Raw genomic sequence first — 22,548 nt, forward strand, 5'->3', positions numbered from 1 at the left:
CTCTCTCTCTCGCACATTCATTGAGCAAGGTCTGAGGAAACCAAGAAGAAGGTTTTGCAAGCAAACCCCAAAGTAATGTGAACGTAAGAAGACAGAAAATGGCTGAAGGGATCACATCAAATTTATTCTGAAAAAGTCAAGTTTCTCTTCAGTTAAATTGTAATAAGCGCGAACGACCTGGGTATCCAGGGGTGAAGGGCCGTTGGGGGGGGGGGGGAAGAAGTAATAATTGAAAATCTTTTTCATATTGGCCGGGCGGCGTTTCAAACTCTTGACATTAGCGCGCTTTCTGGCTCAAGCATTCGCAATAGAATTTGAAAAATGTTGTTGTTGCTAACGATGCAACTACTCTAAGCCCAGAAGCGGCGAGTGTGGTGAAATTGAAAAATCGCGTTCGCCAGCAGCTATAGGTGTATTTTCCTTTCGGAAACGGTTTCCGAATTTATCCCTTGATTTTCGATGATTTGGATTTCCTAAGGCGCTACCAAGTCACCTAGTGGTTGAACTAATTCCCGTATTTTCCTTTAAAAGAGGGGAAATGAGCTTCAGAAGAGGGGGAATCGTCTCAGTCTCCGAAAGGAAAATAAGTCTTATCTATTGAGCGCTTGATTTATTAATTATCACATGCATTTTATTTAATGCTCAAGATAATACTTAGAGGTATTTCATGAAATGCCTAGGCAAGTCATATAATATCATATTACTATCGATTTCATTATACACTTTCCCCAAAAACCCTAGCTATTATAGTCACACTACCTTCTAAGCTATGTAACTAGGGTTTAAAAAGGAAATTTAACTTAATGAAGGACATTAGTGAATTAATTGAACTCTTCTAATTATTATTCCCCAATGTTCATGTCCAATTTTAAATGTCTCAATAGCTCTAAGGTCAAAACTTTTGTTATAGGAATTGGTCAATATTGGGCTGTGGAATTCAGCAAGAAGCTGGCTAAAGGTTCTGTGGTTCTGCTTTGGGCAAGATCTGAGCAAGGTCCTAGCTATTCAATAGAATGCCGGGATTATATAAATTGCCGGTAACACATACATACCCATATAGGTACCCATTGATCAATATGTTGTCTATCTGTTTCTCTCAGGCTCAGCCCATAGATCTGAGCAAAGCTAAAGGCTCGGATTTGTGTGAGAAAATAAATAAGTGTAGAAAAATTAACATTAAAAGTTTTTCAATAAGGTAATATCGTTTTCTTTTCGAACTCAGTTTGTGTGAGAAAATAAATAAGTGTAGAAAAATTAACATTAAAAGTTTTTCAATAAGGTAATATCGTTTTCTTTTCGAACTCAGAAGTGTGGCTAAATCTGAAATTTAACCAAACATTCAAGTTCAAATGTCACATCTAAATCACTATGGGAAGTTAAGAAGTCACAAAAATTCGTCAAACTCTACTAGGAAAGTTGTGTAAAAAATGTTTACACCTTGAATAAAATGTCAAAAAACCCAACGGGGTAAGTACTGCCTTAATTAAAAATATTATGTCAGCCTACCTACTTACAAGTAATTATACTGCCTTTAGAATAAGCTTTCAAATCAATCAAGAGAGAATCTCATTTACCAAGTTAGAAGCTGGACAAAAGCATTAAATCAAATCATCGGATCAATCATGTAGCACTGATTTTCAATTTTCCCGTACTGCCTTAATTAAAAATATTATGTCAGCCTACCTACATACAAGTAATTATACTGCCTTTAGAATAAGCTTTCAAATCAAGAGAGAAGAAAGAATCTCATTTACCAAGTTAGAAGCTGGACAAAAGCATTAAATCAAATCATCGGATCAATCATGTAGCACTGATTTTCAATTTTCCCAGTAGTAAAACATACCAAAAATTGTTGACATTATTAAAATTAGTTAATTACTGATTCATAAAATGGTTTTTTCTAATAAAATTTCAAGGATAACTCTACTGAGAATAATTATTATAATTTTTATTATTTAAATGTGTGATGTATGAAAGATAAATATGAAATTTTAAAATAAAGTTAAATTTAAATTTTAAATGTCAAATAAATAGGTTATAGAGATAATTATTTAAAGTTTGAAAACTACTCACGAGTAAGTTAGAATAATTATAATCATAGATATTTTTTTACTTTTTCTTCGTATTTACAATGAATCAAGAATAGAACTTTATGTATGGGAAAATTATGCTTTTATACAAATAAATGTAGAGTATAAACATAGAGTCAATTGGATATAACTATGATTAGATAAAATTAAAAATTCAAATTTAAATGCTTAAAAGATGTGGATTAATACTGTAGTTTTAACTTGTGCTTTTTTTTTTTACAAAGAAATAAAAAACTCGAAACTCTAACTAGAGAGTAATAATTTAATAAATAAACGTAAAGAAATCGTTCTAGTATTTAAGATGGGTATCTTTCTCTTTAGATCCAGATATTTTTCAATATAATGCGAGTTGAAAAGAAACTTGCCGTGAGAACTCATTTGAAAAAAAAAAAAAAAAAAAAAAAAAAAAAACGGAGAGGAGTTTTTCAGAGAGAGAGAATATACAAGACCTTAGTTAGACTGCGGGGCAAAGGGACTTTTCAGTCCTATCCAACAGGAGAAACAAGGAAATATTCTATTCTATCTACTTCGACTGGCGGAAACTGTTTAAACTGGAGGAGTAAAGGGACTTTTCAGTCTCGTTCTGGCAGGATAACCAAGGTATATTCTATTATTTTAGTTCTTTTCCCCGGCGCAAGATTTCCCCCCTTAAACTCATCTACTTACTCTCAACAGGGGCGGGTAGGAGGGGGGCCTGGGCAGAGGCGTAGGTCGTGTTCATGAGTAGGTTGAGAGACTCGAGGCTGGCGTAGGAAGGATGAGAGGGAAGCTGAACGAAGAAGTGGCCCGCGGATACGAGACTGGATATGCACACGTCATTGTTGATACCTGGAGGAAGAGAAAAATATCAATGCAATGGATTAGGACATACGTCACTAGTAACCCATATCATAAGAGCTGAACTTTTTTTCCGTTGGATCCTATCCTCTCTTCCTTCTCGCTTCGATTTCGGACCTGTTTTTTTTTTTTTTTTTTTTTTTTTTTTTTTTTTTTTTTTATGTTTTTAGAGGATCGAGGGAACTGTAACTGCTAAGGTCTTATCGTCCCGAAATCGAAGAGATCCGTTCAGGATACTTCAAGGCACATTCTTTTACATCCATGCCTATCCAAGAACGGAAAAGTTCGGTTAGAAAATTTCCGTCCTGGTCGGGGTTCGAGCCCAGGCCCTTCGGGTTGAGAGTCAGTTGGACTACTTACCCTCTACGAGTTGTAGATGGAAGGGTTCGGGTCGGAGGGTGCAGGCGATGGTGTCTGGGGTGATGTAGGGGACTTTCTCCAGGGTCAGGAACGGATATTGGGTCACGGGGAACTTCTGTCGGATCATGCTCAGAGCCTGGTCTATGTCTGGCTGTGTGCCTGAAGGGAAACACCAACATTGGAATATTAGTGATTGTAAGTAGCTATGATGTATTACGTCTTCTTCTTAGCCTTTTCCTACATAAATAGGGTCGGCATTTCTTGTCAGTCCCTTCCAGGCAGCCCTATTGTGTAAATAATATGATGTTAATTTTTTCTCACTCAAGTCTTGTTTCACGCAATCCTTCTACCTTTTCTTAGGCCTCCCTCGCCCTTTTAAATCTTCATATTGAACCAGAACATTTTGTTCACACATGGCCTTGTTGCTCAAAGTAAAAAAAAAAAAAAAAACACTTTGGTGAAAAACTCAAAACCCACATAAAAAACACTCCACATCAAACTTAATAGTGCCAGCCTAGTTAGCGAATAGGAAAAAAAAAACACTTTGGTGAAAAACTCAAAACCCACATAAAAAACACTCCACATCAAACTTAATAGTGCCAGCCTAGTTAGCGAATAGAATCTGTTACGACTGCGGGGGTAGATAAAATAAAAGGGCTTTAGGTCCGTAGTTTGGTTTATTAATACGGCCCTTACACTCATATTTATGAACAAGAATGATCGTTCTTAGATCAGTCTCAAGTCAAAATTGACCAATCAAATGTCTTGAGAATATGCTTAGCACGAACTTAAGAGCCAGCATTTTGTTCATAAATATGGGTGTTAGTCTTTTCAGTCCTATCCTTGCAGGATAAACAAAGAACAAGGGTATATTCAATTCTAACTAGTACTTACCCTCGACGGCGCAAATCTTGAGCTTGTGCGAGTGCGGATGTCGCTTGATGTAGATCTTGGTGTGCGTCAACGAGCGTACGCGGTGAATGAATTGGCCGCCCTTCCCTATAAGGCGCCCGACGATGTTCTGCGGCAAAACGAAGCAGTGTTCCGCCCACGGCGCCGTGGACAGGAGAGAAGGCGGCTCGCCGGACACGGAGGAACCGCCGGCCGGGGTGCGCGACGCCTCGGAACAGCCCTTGCCCGAGTCACTTGAACCCTGCGGGAAGGACAAATGATGAGTTATACCATTATGTCTGTACACTTTAATATTCCATGATGCTTTTACACTTTACTAGAGGTTCACAGATACCTGTAGAGCGTACTAATAGCTGGAACAACTCATTTTGATTCCGGCCATCAGAAGGTTATACATCATATTAGGCAGGTATTTATTTTTTTTATTTTCCATAGCAATTCTTTCACAAGACTAAAAAACTTGGAACTGAATCCTTTACAAGGGAAGAATTAAACTAAATAAAAGAAACACCATTCTACAAGGGACAGAATGGAACCGATTATTGTTGTTGTAGCGGCTTCAGCTGTACCCGAATGTTGATGGTAGAATAAAGAAAGGATATCTTTTTTTTTCTGCCTTACACCCGGGTGATGGTCTCTAGCAACGTTTAATTGGCTCTTTCTGAACCGCAGTCAACCATCGTGAGGACTTGTGCTATTTCTTTATTAAAAGCAGAGATCCTTAAATGGAACCAATGGCTTACCTCGCTATGTACATCACTCAGGGAAGGGGAAGTGACCATGGCCTCCTCCTCCGTGCTGGGGCTGCTTTTTTTTTTTCTGCCTTACACCGGGGTGATGGTCTCTAGCAATGTTTAATTGGCTCTTTCTGAAACGCAGTCAACCATCGTGAGGACTTGTGCTATTTCTTTATTAAAAGCAGAGACCCTTAAATGGAACCAATGGCTTACCTCGCTATGTACATCACTCAGGGAAGGGGAAGTGACCATGGCCTCCTCCTCCGTGCTGGGGCTGTGATTGGCCGAGTCTCGGGTCGTGTGGCCTCCGGCCTCGCTATCGGCCACTAGGGGAGCCGTAGCGCCGGCCGTGGTGTGAATGATGTTGGACACTTCTGCGTTGGCCTCGGACTCCGAGTGGGACTTGGTGTTGTGATAGTCCTGTGGTGAATTACTACTGTGGACAAAATTGAATTAGATTAGTTTATTATTACTTTCTATTAAGTACTGCAGTATAGCGAGCTATACTAGTAATGAAAGTATTGCAATCTGTCCATTTTTTTGCCGTTCTAATGAAAAAGCTCAAAGAGTTGTGACGTCAGACTTTAAGGAATGCACACAAACACATTAATGTGTGGCCAGAAAGGGAGCTTTGCTCGGGACAGTTGATGTGACGTCATCGTGTACGGGAGTGTATCCTATAACGTCAGAGATTTACCGGTATTTTTTCCTCCCAATAATTCAACGGGGTTTTTTTTTTTTTAATAATTCGACTACCGGAAGTTCCTTCAGATCTTCAGAAACAATCAGGTTTAAGGAACCAACACCAAATCTAGACAGAGCCAAACAATGCCAGATATAAGACCGAAGATTCGGCCTTGAATCATTGAATATATTACTCATGTGACCATGATAAGAGTAGACTCGGTGACACATGGTCTGTGTGAAATAAAAATCAGTGTCTTAACCTGCCTCGGTGGCGTAGTGGTCAAGACGCTCGCTTGGTAATCAGGAGGGCGTGGGTTCAATCCCAGAGGAGATATGGAATTTTATCCTGAACAGTGTTTGAGAATTTGATCACAATAATAGTAGTAGCCTACTTCTGCTGGGTTGAAGGGAATCTTTAGTCCTTTTTCTCCCTCATAAATGAATGGGTAAAAGGCAGAGTGGACTAAGTCCAAAAATCGACTTTCTGAGTTATCTATAATATCTATATCGTTGGAAAGAGTGCGAAAAGATCTACTTTTTATATTGATCTCGAACTTTAGTTTAACCTTTGGCTAGTCCTAAACTTCGACCCCATTTATCTCAAAACTTTCATTTTTTTGGACTTGGTCCGCTCTGCCTCTTAGCCATTCATATATATGGTATTGGCAAGGATATAGGAGTTTCAAATATGACACGCGAAGAAAACTCACCTGAGTCTGCTGCTGTCGACAGTGGTGGAATCACACGATACAAGTCGGGCCACAGTCTGATGCCCTCGCTTCGGCTCCAGGCCGCTAGAGCTCGACACAACTCCCTCGAGACTGAATTGCAACTCTTCCTCACTAGCGCTCACGGCTCCCGTGACAGAACGCGGTACTAAGCGACGACCTTTGCCGACAGCGCTACCCGCAGAGCTTTCGTCAGCGCTGCTGTCTTCTTCGACCAGTTCGGACCAGGTTTTCTTCGCCGGCGATGTGGTTTTGATGTTGTTGGCCAGTGAACTGTCAAACAGCCGAATATGAGATATTGTAAGGGAAAGATGAGAATGGGAAGATTGGAAAACAGCCCATCCCCTAAACTTTACCAGTCGCGTGGGAAAAGTGTAATACTTGTGCGGGAGTATTACAAGTGTAATACATGTGCTGTGGTATTACATGTGTAATACTTATGCGGGAGTATTACAAGTGTAATACTTGTGCGGGAGTATTACAATGTCTTTCCAATGGGTATACATGGGGAAAGGCAGTGCGCACACTCATACGTCCCGAATACTATCCATTTTTGTCCCGACACTTTCCTTCATATTAGGTACTCATCATTGGATCATTGTTTCAAACGCACGAGCTGGAGTAGGACATGAATGTAATACTTCTAGTAAAGTATTACAATTCTCCAAACGCACACAGCAAACTACTGGTAGGTACTTCAAGCTTCCTGTATTTAACTTGTAAAATCTAATTAAGTTTCCACACGTGTATAAATAATTGCATTCTTGCTGCTACAGGTCTAATGTGCATTTTACAAAATTAATAAATTAACTCGCGAGATTACTCTCAAGGGTCTATAACAACTAAAATAACTTTATACAGAAGTACCTACCTCTAATTGTTTTACTTTCAGCCTGAGTTATCACAAACACTCTAACCTCCGTTACATAATAATTTTATTATTATTGTTAGGATGTGTGTACTTAATATCATTTTGTACCTAAGGGTGGTATACCTACTCTACTTAAATTTCTACAGAATCATACCTACCGAATACCAATGCCCTATCTAGTGAATTCTAGTTATTTAGGTAGTTCGTTTCACCATAACTGGCGAACGGTATGTCCGGTTTTAATGAAATTTGGGCAGAAAGTTAAATATGTTTGCCAGCCTATTTCGATTCATGCCCCGGGGCGGATTGTACGTCCTGTCCTGAACGAATAAGGTTCGTTCTTGGAACGGCTGGCTTCCTCCTATACTTTCTCCCCCTCTTTTCGATTTCGGAAAATACACCTATTGAGTAGTTTAGTTGGACTCGGTATGATTTCTAATTACTATTACTATCGCCCTGGTGCTATCAGAAGCATAATAATATGATCTGATTAATGGAAATATCATTCAAATGAGCCCCCCTCCCCCCAGCTTACACCAATCAGGAGTCGGGGAATTTTCTGGCACACTTGAGACTAGAAGGGGGAAAGCTAGGATTTCGAGAGCGAGGCCTTATCGTCGCTTCCGAAACGAAACAGGCTATCAGACATCGGAAACAGCACCTAAATGGTAAGTATTGTGTCTTTTCTCGCGCTCTCGCCCATTTGATGAGAGGCATACTAAGGGACGGACATGCTACGACGCAGACCGCACGAGTCTAATGTAGCAGTTGTTTCATAAAAACGGCGGTGAAACACTTTTTTTTTTCATTTTGGTAATGTCTAATGCCATTTTCTTGTTTTCTGGAAAAGGCATTTTAAATTGTGTAGGAAATGCCTTTTCCAGAAGTACCAACTTGCAGTTTCAAAGCCCTCTACACATTTGCTTCCGTTTCTGATCCATATCATGTGGCTTTATTTTAGACAGTTTCATTTCTAAAGCGACGATATAAAAGGGTTTACACCAGGGTTAGAAGGGTAGGAGTTATAGTAAGGGAGGTTTGGGAAGGTAAGGGAAAGATAACAAGGTCATTTTAATATCCTTTCTCCCTTTTCCCTCTCCTTCTCCTCCCACACATTTGTTATTTTCCCCTTCCCTTCCACTTTTGTTATCAGTGCAACACTGTAATTATTAAAATGATTTGGTCAAGTACCCTTTACTATACCTTATACTCTATCTCCCTATTACAGTATACATATCGTGGCGGGTTAGTTGATCAAAAAATTAATAGATAATGAGTTCTGGGTTCAAAATTGTTGCCATAAAAACCACACAGCTCTTTCCACCGTCCAAACTCAGAAGGTAGAAGAGTGGCTACTACAGGGTGTCTACCAAAATCAAATAATTAAATTCCCTCACTTTTCCTGGATTTCCAAATCTACATGGATACCTCCTTTGGAGGGACGGAAGTGTAGATAAGAATAGTAGAAACTCGATTATTTCAACCCCAAAATCAGTTCAAAATAGGATATTTATTAACGATTTTATTCTTTTGTATCTAAATTTTGCCCCTTTCCCATTGTTTTATACGGAATTTCAATTATTTCAACTACCCTCGGTCCCAATTAGTTGAAATAATCGAGGTTCTACTATACAGGAAACGCAACTCACCTCCAAATTCCAAACTGTCCAACATGGATTTCGACGACTCCAAATATTTCACGGACTTGGCCAGCACTTGCTCCACTCGCGGCGTACTCTGCGGAGTGCAAGGCTGCGGTGCGCTGCGCTGTCTAGAAGGGGGGGTCTTTGGGATTACCACACTACCATTACAGGGGGCGTGGCCATTTGGGACACATCCATTGGTTAATTCCTTTGAAGGTTCAAGCGCTCCCGAGTTCAATCGTTGCACGGTTTCAATGAACGCGTTCAGGTCGGGATTTCCCGAAATCTGGACGGGGGGGTCTTCGGGATTACCACACTACCATTACAGGGGGCGTGGCCATTTGGGACACATCCATTGGTCAATTCCTTTGAAGGTTCAAGCGCTCCCGAGTTCAATCGTTGCACGGTTTCAATGAACGCGTTCAGGTCGGGATTTCCCGAAATCTGGACTTCGCCAACGCTTTCGACAGCGAGGGAATTTTTCCCGGCGACGCCGTTGGACTTCACACTTCGGTTGTGACGATCTTTCACGCACTGACGATCTTTGGTGCCGTCTGTATCACCGTCGTCCGGTTTCTTTTTCTTCCGACTATGCCACCAGAAGCCAAGAACGGTTACCAGCACGTTGTGACGATCTTTGGTGCCGTCTGTATCACCGTCGTCCGGTTTCTTTTTCTTCCGACTATGCCACCAGAAGCCAAGAACGGTTACCAGCAGGGTGATGGGCAGGGTCCACTTGACGATCTGGGTGGTGGGGACGGAGCCCGCCAATCGGGGTCCTGGGGACACCATGGTGTCGATGATGTATTTGTAACCTGCGGATCAGAAGAGAGGAGGAGAATGGAATAATTAGATATGGCCGTATTTCAATATCAATTAGGTATAGAATTAACAAATGGAACTTTATGTAACTCATTCTGTCCAAAATGCAGTTCTGCAACATTCTGTCCAAAATGCAGTTAAGCCATGCAAACATTTTGAGCGGAACAAATCTATACTGAAAATAAAAAAAACATTCATCAGTCATTGATATGTTTTATGCAATTGATTCAACTGTTTCATATGAAAAAAAACACAGCCACGTTCACCAGTCTACTACGTCTTAGACCAAAACATGTGGTATTAGCAGCACATAATTACACAGTTTTATGAATAAAGCATAATATACGTTATGAATAAAGTAAAACTATAAATTAACCTTAAGAACAACTCTAAGTGGGGAGGCAAGAGGGGTAAAATCTCGGAAGAGGGGATAAGAATTCAGTCAGTCTTGGTCCCCGAAGACATTTCTACGTCACCAATGATGACCTTGGGCTGGGAAGAGGAGAACCATTTTGCTAAAAACATCTCAAGGACATACCCGAGAGTTCAACTCGAAATACCAAGAAACATGCTAAGGAACAACTTTCTTCTTGGAGAGTTGTAGAAATAAAACTATCCACAAGACGGATTGAGAATTTAAAAATAAATGAATACCACACCCAGCAATGGTACCGCCCACTCACACACTTAGTAAACAAACCTGCTCTTTTTGAAAGGGGTTTTTTCTACCTTTCATTATATTTTACTATAGGAGCCTCCAGTTTCTGTAAGGGGTTTCTTATTGTAATCTTTAATCATTGTATTATTTGAGTTTAGAAAGAACGCAAATATAAGTGTAAGCTGCAAAGCTTTGAACACAAAAAATCAAGTGTTCAAAATAAAGATTGCGTCTCCCTTATTTCTTGTGCCAATAGACTTTCTTCCTTCTTGGGTAGTTAATAAGTACATACAAGCACAAGTACCTATAGTAATCTGAACTTGGACACGTAAGTTGAACATACTATGTATGTATTAGCAGTTCGCTTATAGGAACAAAATTGGTACGTCCTATTAATGAACCAATAATGATCAAGTGATCGACGATATCGCTTCCATTTTTCCTCTAAAACGGCTAGAACCACATCGATTATGAATAATAATGTTCGTGTAATAACACCTTAATCATTTAGCAAAATAATTACCGAGAAATTTCTGAATCACCAGGTGAAGGTTTCAAAAAGTCTTATAGAATATTGGATCTCACACCAAAGTTAATAATGAATAGCTTTAGGGGAGGGTGATTTCCCAAGGGCAAATTTAATGACGATCCACCTTGATGGATGCTGTTATAAAATTTCGCTCATTTAGACTTCAAATTCGCTCAAAAATTGCTTACACACGGAACGATTTGTCATATAGGACCAGACTGGGCGACATATCGCAGCATAATCAACATATTTATGTACCGAGCTTGAGAGGGGGACCTGTTGTGGTATCAACCGAGCCGTGTGCATCCAGCCTTAAAGTTCAAACGTAATCAAAACCGCACCAAAGTTGTGACATAATAACACAAAGAAACTGCATTTATACTTACCCATATAGGTACCCATTGATCAATATGTTGTCTATCTGTTTCTCTCAGGCTCAGCCCATAGATCTGAGCAAAGCTAAAGGCTCGGAGTTTGCCCGGTACCTGGCTCAATTCAGTGGAGGAGATCAATTTGAGCTCAACTTCCTGGTCAATAATGCTGGTTCAATAGGAGATGTGAACAAGTTTGCTGCTGATATGAGTGACGAGGCAGAGTGGAGAAGGTAAGTAGCGTTTTTCCCATTTTTACTTTCCTTATTCTATAGGAAGGAAAGTAATGTAATCGGGTCAAATTTTCGATGGTCAGTTTTTAGTGCCAAAACACGTTTTGATCCTATAGGAAGGAAAGTAATGTAATCGGGTCAAATTTTCGATGGTCAGTTTTTAGTGTCAAAATCCTATAGGAAGGAAAGTAATGTAATCGGGTCAAATTTTAGATGGTCAGTTTTTAGTGCCAAAACACGTTTTGAGGTCCCTAGAGCCTAAATCCAAAGTTTCAGCCATTGGTCCGTGTGTGTGTCTGTCTGTAAACAAAATATCTCGAGAACGGTAAGAGCTAGAGACTTGAAATGTGGCATGCAACTGTCAAATGCGACAAGGATGCGACACGAAACTTTTGGTTAAGATCGGTGCAACGCTTGGCGGCATTTCGGCCGCTTTTTGATGGTTTTCGGTGTAATTCAATAATATCTCGGGAATGGTATGAGCTAGAGACTTGAAATTTGGTATGAAGTCCACAAATTCTAGAGACTTGAAATTTGGCATGCAGCTGTCAAATGCGAAAAGGATGCGACACGAAACTTTTGGTTAAGATCGGTGCAACGCTTGGCGGCATTTCGGCTGCTTTTTGATGGTTTTCGGTGTAATTCAATAATATCTCGGGAATGGTATGAGCTAGAGACTTGAAATTTGGTATGAAGTCCACAAATTTGGTTAGGATAGGTGCTGCGGTTGGTGACATTTCGCCGCTTTTTGGCGACTTTCGACCACTTTTTGGCGGTTTTCAGCTATACCGACAATATGGTTAGAGATATTGTAAAAGTTACAATAGAAGAACACCCAAATAAGCATCTTTCAATAGGATAAGGAAAGTCGTGTAATGTTCACATCATATTTTTTGAAAAGGTTTATTTATTTCCTCTTTCACATGCTCAATACACCTTGAGCTGAATCCTCCTCGTCTAAAACTTTAGCAAAAATAGCTCAAGTTTGCAGAGGGAACTGTAACAACGGAGGTCTTATCGTCCCGAAATCGAAGGACAGGGCAGGAGAAAGCCATCCTGTCCGAGAACCGACCTCATTTGTTTAGGATAAAGTTCGCCCCGCCACAGCCTGCTATTATTGAGGTCAAATTCTCAAATTATATTGAGGATAAAATTCTGTACCCTGCCTCGGTGGTGTAGTGGTCTTCGCTGCCATAGGTTAAAATGGAGAATACATAAGTTTTTAGAAGTCCCAATTTGGTACGTTTAGAAATATTTCTTCTCATGATTTCCTTATGTTTCCAGAAAGCATTCTTGGCCAAGGCTATCCTCTTCTTAATTTCAGTGTCACATCGACTATCATTTGTTATTTCACTACCAAGGTATTTGTATGTAGGAAATCTAAATTTATGAAGGTTAGCAAACAAGGAAGAAGAAGGTTAGCAAACATCAACGTGAACGGCCAAATATTTGAAGAAGTTCCTTAGCGCATTAAAACGAGGAGATCACGTCATATTATCCTGTCTTCCTTCTCTCTTCGATTTCGGAACGATAAGACCCCAGCTGTTACCGTTCCCGCTATCAAACCTCTTGAGAAAAAAAAAATATCTTTTGCTAGTAGGTAGGTACCTAATATAGCGATCTAAATTTGAAAGTAATGCCTTATCTTCATCACTCTTATCAGCAATGTGTGGACGAGCCTTGAAGACAATCCCGCGATAACTGATAGCGCGTATTGAATTTCTTGTTGGAATAATACTAATAATAATGATAAGAATAGTCAATCAGATCTGTGTACAAGTTTGTAATGAATCAGTTTACAGTATAGCAGTTATAGTTGTACGGTCTTCTTGTGCTGTAATAGGTAGGTACATTATACTTTCGCGTTTAATTAAAATTTGTCGTCTATATATTATAACTTTGTGATTCCTAAATGTAGGTTAGTATAAGTATACCTACTTATAGGTAGCAGCCCAGTAGTTAGGACTGAACACACCTGAAAAAAGACGGACGAGGGGCTCAGGTGAGTACCTACAGTTTTCTTTCTAACTAAAGACGATAGTCGGGGGGAAAAAAAAAGAGTCCATAACTCCATACTCCATAGGTAGGTACTTACATACCCTGCTATAGTTTAATACCTACATAGCAAAGTCTTCTTTTGTCACATGTGTAAGTTAAGCTCAGGCTGATCGAGGTCATCATAGCCCCCCTCAGTCTAAATAGCGCGTCTGCCTTGTAAGCGCTAGGCCGCGGGTTCGATTCTATCCGGGCGGATTTTATCTTGAACAGATAAGGTTCGTTCTCGAACGGCTGGCTTTCTCTATCCTGACCGTTTGTTTCTCTCTTAGATTTCGGGACGATAAGACCTTTGCAGTTACCTCTATCGGACCTTAAAAAATTGAGATTAATTCCGACCCCATTCAGGCTGGGTTCATGTGAGTAGGCAGGTAGCTTGTAGATCCTTCCTAAACAATATCGCTGACGTTAACCCATTTAGTGACGAGGTTTCTCTCTCCCCCCACAGGCCCCATTCACACGGACATGGTGGAAACCATTCTGACCAACACACGTAGCTCGGAGCTTAAGAAGGGATTCTCGGCAATGCGCGATGGCAACAGCTTTGTTACTCTGGAGGCAACTACAAGCAAGGTGATGGCTGCCCTGCAAGACAGACAGTATGTTTCGGGCGGTCGAATTGACTTCTATGATAGGGACGAATAGATTACTTATTATTCAGCTTCGGTGGTGTAGTGGTTAAGGCGCTCGTCTGGTAACCAGGAGGGCGTGGGTTCAATCCCAGCCGAGCTATGGTATTTCATCCCCGGGGGCCAAAAGAAATGTAGAAGAAGTGTTCAAGTCTAAATTGAAAGACTTATACCTAATTTCAAGGTGCATAAGAATTTAGAATGTCATAAGATCAGTCCAACGGTAACATACTTGCACAAGGTCGTGGTTCTATTGCCTCCAACAACAAATTCGCACTTGCATTTCGATTGCTAGTATTCCTATAGGTCATATTCGATTGCAGATATTTTAATGGGCCATTTTCGGATGTTTTCGTGTATGTAGTACATCGGCTACATCCGATGTACTCCGTCATGTCTTGTCAAAACCTTCTAATTTAGACTTCTAATTTTATTATTTAGTGTACTTTACTTGTGATCTGTGAAAATAAAAATATTTAGCTACTACAGGCATAAAAAAAGAGCCAAGAGTGTATTTTTTTTGTTTTGTTTTTAAATTTAATGTATTTACAAAAATAACATGTATCATGAAATGATAATAATACTAAGAAAATAAAGATGAAAAAATATAAATTAAACAATAAAAAGGTCAACTCCCACTCGTCTCCCTGTCTAAAAATGCACTTTTTTCCTTCATTCATGGTTCATTGAAACTGAAAACCATTTTATCCTTTTCAATCTTATGAAACATACAATCAATCTCTTTGAAAACATCATTCAATCTCTTTGAAAAATAAAATGAATAATCTCTTTCCTAATTTTCTCTCTTTTACTCTTTCATAATTATTTCTCCCTTATCCTTTCTTCTTTCCGCTAAAAAAAGCACCCATTTTCATTTTTTTTTTTTTTTAAATAAATTTAATTTTATTTCGTGTCAGTCTTTTCCAATCCGCTCCACAATTAAAATAATATTATACTCACCGTCAGTGCCGACGGGTACAATATTGGCCAGGCCACACTCGATCGCCTGGAAGGGCAGAGATAGGAAGTCGGCGCGGATCTGTCTCAGTGCGCTGGTCTCGAGGGTGAGGTAGCCCCCGTAGTCGACAAATTTGACCTGACAGGAGGCGTTGACCACGTCTACGGCGAGGATCTGGGCGCGGAACCAGCCGCCCATTGCGGGGGCCGCTACTAGAGCATCTGTCGAGAGGGGAGAAATGACTCTAGGTTAACGAGGGGTTTAGAGAATTTGCTTAAAAAATAGGATAAGGAATGTAATAAAAATGTATTAAGATCACAAAAAAAAAAAAAAACCAACAGAAATGTAGAAGAAGTGTTCAAGTCTAAATTGAAAGATTTATACCTAATTTCAAGGTGCATAAGAATTTAGAATGTCAAAAGATCAGTGCAACGGTAACATACTTGCACAAGGTCGTGGTTCTATTGCCTCCAACAACAAATTCGCACTTGCATTTCGATTGGCAAGTATTCCTTTAAGTCATATTCGATTGCAGATATTTTAATGGGCCATTTTCGGATGTTTTCGTCCATTTAATGTTGGATGTAGTACATCCGATGTACTCCGTCATGTCTTGTCAAAACCATTTATTTAGACTTCTAATTTTATTATTTAGTGTACTTTACTTGTGATCTGTGGAAATAAAAATATTTAGCTACTACAGGCATAAAAAAAAAAAGAGCGAAGAGTATATTTTTATTTTTAAATTTAATGTATTTACAAAAATAACATGTATCATGAAATGATAATAATACTAAGAAAATAAAGATGAAAAAAATATAAATTAAACAATAAAAAGGTCAACTCCCACTCGTCTCCCGCGGCTTAGGTTAGTCACTTCCTTTTTTTGGCTTCACTTTTTTATAGATTACGCATTCTCCACTACCTTCTGTTATCTATGAAAAGTTTCATGTTATGCAACTTCAAATCTTCAAAAAGCTGCAGAATTTTTTTGAAGACAAATAAATAATTACCATTTTAATAGGGAATAAAGGGGTTTTCTTGTTTTGAATAAAAATTAAAATATGTTAATTAAGTTCATCAGCAATTAACATAACTAATAGACAAATTAATTCGATTTTGAAATTCAAAACTCTTATCAGTTCAAGTTGTGCAGTTGGTCACACTTCCATTTGTTTGATTCAACCATTTCTCTGACAGTGTCAAACAAGGTTTGATTGGGATGTGTGTCAATTGTTTAGCCGGTTTTGATTAGAATGATGTTGATCGCTAGTCATAATGTGGGAAATGCACACATTGTTGAAAGCCTACTGACGGCACCATTCAATGCAATGTTGTTTGTTTTGATTGATATCTTGTTTGGATTTATTTGTGTTGTCAAATACGAGTACATAGCCTACTATAGACTGCTGTGTCATGTCAACAATTATAACCTCCGAGACCGTTCCGGAGAAGTCTCTGAGAATGCTCAAAGATTGATAATTAATAATACTCTCGCCTGGTGAACAGGAGTACGTGGGTTCGATCCCAGCCAAGGCAGGGAATTTCAATAATACTCTCGCCTGGTGAACAGGAGGACGTGGGTTCGATCCCAGCCAAGGCAGGGAATTTCATCATCATTTATTTGAGAATTCGACCACAATATTAGTAGCCTACGGCTGGGTTAAAAGGACTTTTTAGTCTTATTCGAGCAGCATAAATAAGCTTAGGATTATAAATTGTAGACCAGGCATATTTTTTTTGGGCCTTCAGACAGTTTTGATCCAAGGGGGAATTTTATGCGGATTCCATTTCTTACTTAATCTTTGCAATAAAAAAGGAAAGAAAAAAGTTCAACTGATTGATTTTACAAGTATACTGTGTTGTATGCCAACTCTGTATTAGAGCAGTTCGTTAAATACATTTTAATCGTTCCTCTCTCTTTTTCAGACAAGAGGAACTGTTGGAAGAGCTCGAGTACTACTCGTTCCCTCTCATCAATCATGTCACCCAGTCACTTTCTCACCAAGACCACCTCAGTGACCTCAAAACGGATCCCTTCTCTCTGGGACGGTTCAGACTACGGGACGAAAGTGGAACGTCGACCCTCGATGGGTTAAACGAAAGCGGGACATTGACCCTTAATGGGTTAAATGGATTTAAAAGTAACAAATTAGCCCATTCTGGTTCAAATATCGTTGAAAGTGACTCAAAATTAACCCATGACGGTTCGGTGTGGTCAGGTTTGATTGGGAAAGAAGAGAGGGAGAAATGTGAGGAGGAAGAGTGGACGCAGCCTACTAATGTGCACAAAGCTCTGAGTGTTCTGAAGAAAAGAGTGAGTATTAAAAAAAAAAAAAAAAAAAAAAAAAATTTAGGTTTTTTAAAAATTTAAATAAAAAAAAAGTATTGTGTCATGTCAACAATTATAACCTCCGAGACCGTTCCGGAGAAGTCTCTGAGAATGCTCAAAGATTGATAATTAATAATACTCTCGCCTGGTGAACAGGAGTACGTGGGTTCGATCCCAGCCAAGGCAGGGAATTTCATCATCATTTATTTGAGAATTCGACCACAATATTAGTAGCCTACGGCTGGGTTAAAAGGACTTTTTAGTCTTATTCGAGCAGCATAAATAAGCTTAGGATTATAAATTGTAGACCAGGCATTACATACAAAATGAGCAAGGCGGATTCCTTGAATTGGGAATCATATTTGATCTGAGGATTCCGACGCAAAGGTTATCAAGTTGTGCCTAATTTTCAATAGGTCATCTTTCATCCCAATGGCTGATTTTGAAATTTGGACCGATTCCATTTTATCGCACTACAGTTTGTAGGTTCCCTATAATAATGCTATAGCAAGTTGAAGTTGAAAGAGGGAACGGAGGAGCCCAGAAATGTGAGGGGGGGATACAATTTGATTCTTGATGTGTCAGCAATTTTTCAAGGCATTTTGACGTACATAGTTCATGCTGATTGTGAAATATAAGAACAAAGTGGGCTTGGATATTCAGATTCGGACTTTTGTACCCTGAAATATTTCATGCAACACTGTACTGATAACTGATACTACTGATCAGTAATAAATTAATATTGATAAACCCATTGTGTAACAGAAGTAATTAGTAAATTAGTGAAAATGATTTAATATTCTCCTTTTTCGATAATTTTCTTGTCTTAAGGCCCGCTCCCATTTCCCTGAATCTTGACTGTTTGTACCCAAAATGGCCCCACTTCTCCACTTTATAAATTACTCATTGTAATGAAACGTAAAAACTTTTTTTTTTTTCTTTTTGATAATTGTATGGACCAAATGCTATACTTGGCTAGAGATTGGGATGATATGATCCGACTATTCAAAGGTCAAGGCTCGTCATAATCAAGACTATCAAAAGGGAATAGCAGATTAGCAGAACGGTGGCCATTAAACCACTGGTCGTCTGGACCGGACGTTACAAAATTTGATCCATTTATAATCACATTAATCACTGATCAGACAAAAAAAGAGATTTACATTTCAAATTTTGACTGTTGAGATGATAGAACTTACATTTTCATATGCCTCCAAAGCAGTTTGAAAGTTTGAAATTGTGCACAGTAAGCTTTAAGATTGCCCGCGAAAGTCAGTCTCAAATCAAACCAAGAGAAAAACGTTGACACACCACTCGATCATTAAAAACAAAATAATAAAAACACAACAAATTAGAGCAACTTTAATTAAAAACACTGTTCAAATATTCTGGACCGAATCACAAGCGAGTAGCAATGAGTTCGATTCTCAACAAGGAAACAAACTACCAATTAGGAGAACAAGAATTGAAAAGTAAAAAATTTTGGAGGCAAAATTCTCAAGTTCAAATCAAGAAATCACAAAAACTTCGACGATAAAAGGAATAATGAATGAAGTAACAAAAAACGCAATCAAATAAGACGAAAAATTCTTTCATTAAAACGTGCCACGGATCAGTAAGAGATGAAAAAAAAAAAAAAAATAATAATAAAAATCCCGACAACAAATCACACAGAGCTTACAAAAGACAACTGAAAAATGATCCTATTGAGTATTATTACTCGTCATTTATATTTTATCAATTCACTATTCAATAGAAGAAACATTAACATTATTGACACAAAACATTATCAAGTCAGTCGTTACAACCTCCGAGACCGTTCCGTCTCTGAGAATGCTCAAAGATTGATAATTAATAATACTCTCGCCTGGTGAACAGGAGTACGTGGGTTCGATCCCAGCCAAGGCAGGGGGTGTCAACAGTTACAACCTCCGAGACCGTTCCGGAGAAGTCTCTGAGAATGCTCAAAGATTGATAATTAATAATACTCTCGCCTGGTGAACAGGAGTACGTGGGTTCGATCCCAGCCAAGGCAGGGAATTTCATAATCATTTATTTGAGAATTCGACCACAATAATAGTAGCCTACGGCTGGGTTAAAAGGACTTTTTAGTCTTATTCGAGCAGCATAAATAAGCTCAGGATTATAAATTGTAGACCAGGCATTACATACAAATTGAGCAAGGCGGATTCCTTGAATTGGGAATCATATTTGATTTGAGGATTCCGACGCAAAGGTTATCAAGTTGTGCCTAATTTTCAATAGTCGAGCAAGGCGGATTCCTTGAATTGGGAATCATATTTGATTTGAGGATTCCGACGCAAAGGTTATCAAGTTGTGCCTAATTTTCAATAGGTCATCCTTCAACCCAATGGCTGATTTTGAAATTTGGACCGATTCCATTCTATCGCACTACAGTTTGTAGGTTCCCTATAATAATGCTATAGCAAGTTGAAGTTGAAAGAGGGAACGGAGGAGTCCAGAAATGTGAGGGGGGGGATACAATTTGATTCTTGATGTGTCAGCAATTTTTCAAGGCATTTTGACGTACATAGTTCATGCTGATTGTGATATTGTGAAATATAAGAACAAAGTTGGCTTGGATATTCAGATTCGGACTTTTGTACCCTTGAATATTTCATGCAACACTATACTGATAACTGATACTACTGATCAGTAATAAATTAATATTGATAAACCCATTGTGTAACAGAAGTAATTAGTGAATTAGTGAAAATGATTTAATATTCTCCTTTTTCGATAATTTTCTTGTCTTAAGGCCCGCTCCCATTTCCCTGAATTTTGACTGTTTGTAGTACCTAAATTAGTGAAAATGATTTAATATTCTCCTTTTTCGATAATTTTCTTGTCTTAAGGCCCGCTCCCATTTCCCTGAATTTTGACTGTTTGTACCCAAAATGGCCCCACTTCTCCACTTTATAAATTACTCATTGTAATAAAACGTAAAAACTTCTTTTTTCTTTTTGATAATTGTATGGACCAAATGCTATACTTGGCTAGAGATTGGGATGATATGATCCGACTATTCAAAGGTCAAGGCTGGTACCTCTCAGTTCCTAATATCCATTCGAATATAAAGCCGGCCATTCGGCTGATTTGAAGAGTTTGAAGGCCAAACGGTCTATCATCCCACCTAAAGATCAATTGAGATTTTAGAATTTTCAGAAGTCCTCTAGACTGGAAAGACTGTAGATCGGTTTAACTTTTTTTAACTTTATTTTGAAGAGTTTTGATAAGGGAACTGTAAACTGTCAAGATCTTAACATCCCAAAATCGAAGAGAACTGAAAAAGAGGATAGGAGAAAGCCAGCCATTCCGAAAAAGAAAATTATAACTTCAGGATAAAATCAACCAGGGCGGGAGTCGAACCCGCGGCTTAGGACTAGCTATGGATTCATCAACATTCAATTTGGTTGACGTACGTGAACATCCCATCAAACAGACCAACTTCATTTAACTATTTTAATTTGATCTATTATTTCTATCCAGACACAATGTAAAGAAGAATACACAGTAATGGCTAATTGTGAGAAGAGAAAATAGGATTAAACTGAACACGGCTGCAATGGAGGAAGTTTTAATCCGTATTTTATCTCGGAAAGCAATTAAAAACAATTAGAATTATGAAAACAATGAACTTTTTTCAAATCCCAGAGCTTTGCAGCAAAAACTAATAATTTAAAGTACTTGCAAATATACAGGGTGAGGCAGATGAAATCTTAGACTTAGAGCTTTGCAGCAAAAACTGACAATAATCTAAACTGCCTCAAGTGCTTGCAAATATAGGTACAGGTTGTCACAAAGGGGCTAATGATCTAACCCGTGATTAAGGGCTTAGGCACAGAGTGATTCAGTATTCCAGTAATTAGTCACTTGGACGAATCACAGAAGAAATAGGAGATAAGAATAGACAGTCTCCTTGTCTCATTTGCTCCGAAGAGTTTCCTTGTACCCGGGCAGTCTAGCTTGTATTTACCGAAAGACGATTGAGTGACGTAACATGTCAAACTGCCCAAAATGTAACAATTTTAGCACAAAACACATCATTTCTCGAGACTCATCGATCATCAACTGTAAAACCACTTGAAAAGCAATAAATGAGCGATGAGGTGAAAAGAATTCTCCCTCCAAGACGAAATTGTCAGAGTTCCAGAAATTCGAGAGAAATTCAATCCGCGACGCAGCTGACTCTCGAAGTTATTTCAGAGTTCACCAGAAAAACAACAGAAAGATACGAAACTAGGAAAGAGAAATGAGAATAAATACGAGAAAATAGAGGAAAGATTACGAGAGATATAAAAAAGATATTAAAGATTAAAACAGAAAAAGATATCGAAAAGAAAGATGAGAAAGAAGACAAAACAATAAAGACATCTTCAAAGAAGAAATAAGAAATGGAAGATACAAAATTGAGAAATGTAAAAAACAAAGAAATTGAAGACAGTATAATACACATCATATTCATACGAGTAGTTGCAGTTTTATTAGCAAGATATGACTCACTCCACAAACAAGCCGTTTCACTACTGTGTGATTATTTTCCCCCTTTTTGATTTTTTTTTCTATTGATTGGTTAAAACAAAACTCTTATCAAAAAAACCCTCAGTCCCTCACACATCACCAATGCAAAAAGGTTAAACAACAGGATGCAACTGATAAAGTCTGTTTTAATTATTTTGAAGTGGCAAGAGTTGCCAAATGAGTAGAGAGGGAAAAATGTAATGGAATAAATGGACTGTTTTTTTTTTTTTTTTTTTTTTTTTTTTTTTTTTTTTTTTTTTTTTTTTTTTTAAAACCTTTTTAAAATTTATATTTTGGGGGAAAAAAATCTTTTTTTTTTTTTAACTAACATCCTTTAGAAATTTCAAGTTGAGGCAGACAAAAACAAAGTCTCATTTTAATCAGTCCAATTCTTAAGATACTATTGTTTACAAAATGTGGACAGCAGGCTTACAAGTGCAAAAATAATGAGAAAGTCATTGTTTATACACTGTCAAATATTTTTTCAAGTGTTTGTGTTACTTTGTAAACAAATTTAAATCAATATTGAGAGTAGATTGCATGGAAATGGATTG

At 38.4% G+C, this 22,548-nt stretch overlaps 1 protein-coding gene across 1 annotated transcript in view; it reads right to left on the bottom strand.

Moving 5' to 3' along the window:
* Window positions 1–19,085, bottom strand: part of LOC103523023 — a 23,516-nt gene extending 4,431 nt beyond the window's left edge. The window contains exons 1-10 of the mRNA XM_026832840.1: window positions 18,652–19,085; window positions 9,489–9,680; window positions 9,310–9,377; window positions 8,872–9,151; window positions 8,620–8,653; window positions 6,334–6,624; window positions 5,150–5,372; window positions 4,182–4,440; window positions 3,288–3,446; window positions 2,751–2,918 (exon numbers count right to left, since the gene is read on the bottom strand). Of these exons, the coding sequence (XP_026688641.1) occupies window positions 2,751–2,918; window positions 3,288–3,446; window positions 4,182–4,440; window positions 5,150–5,372; window positions 6,334–6,624; window positions 8,620–8,653; window positions 8,872–9,151; window positions 9,310–9,377; window positions 9,489–9,657 (1,651 nt within the window). The 5' untranslated portion in view covers window positions 9,658–9,680; window positions 18,652–19,085. The remainder of the gene's footprint in view (window positions 1–2,750; window positions 2,919–3,287; window positions 3,447–4,181; window positions 4,441–5,149; window positions 5,373–6,333; window positions 6,625–8,619; window positions 8,654–8,871; window positions 9,152–9,309; window positions 9,378–9,488; window positions 9,681–18,651) is intronic.
* Window positions 19,086–22,548: the final 3,463 nt, after the last annotated feature.

The sequence above is a fragment of the Diaphorina citri genome, unplaced genomic scaffold (genome assembly GCF_000475195.1).
Source record: "Diaphorina citri unplaced genomic scaffold, Diaci psyllid genome assembly version 1.1 scaffold82, whole genome shotgun sequence".
NCBI classification, from domain to species: domain Eukaryota; kingdom Metazoa; phylum Arthropoda; class Insecta; order Hemiptera; family Psyllidae; genus Diaphorina; species Diaphorina citri.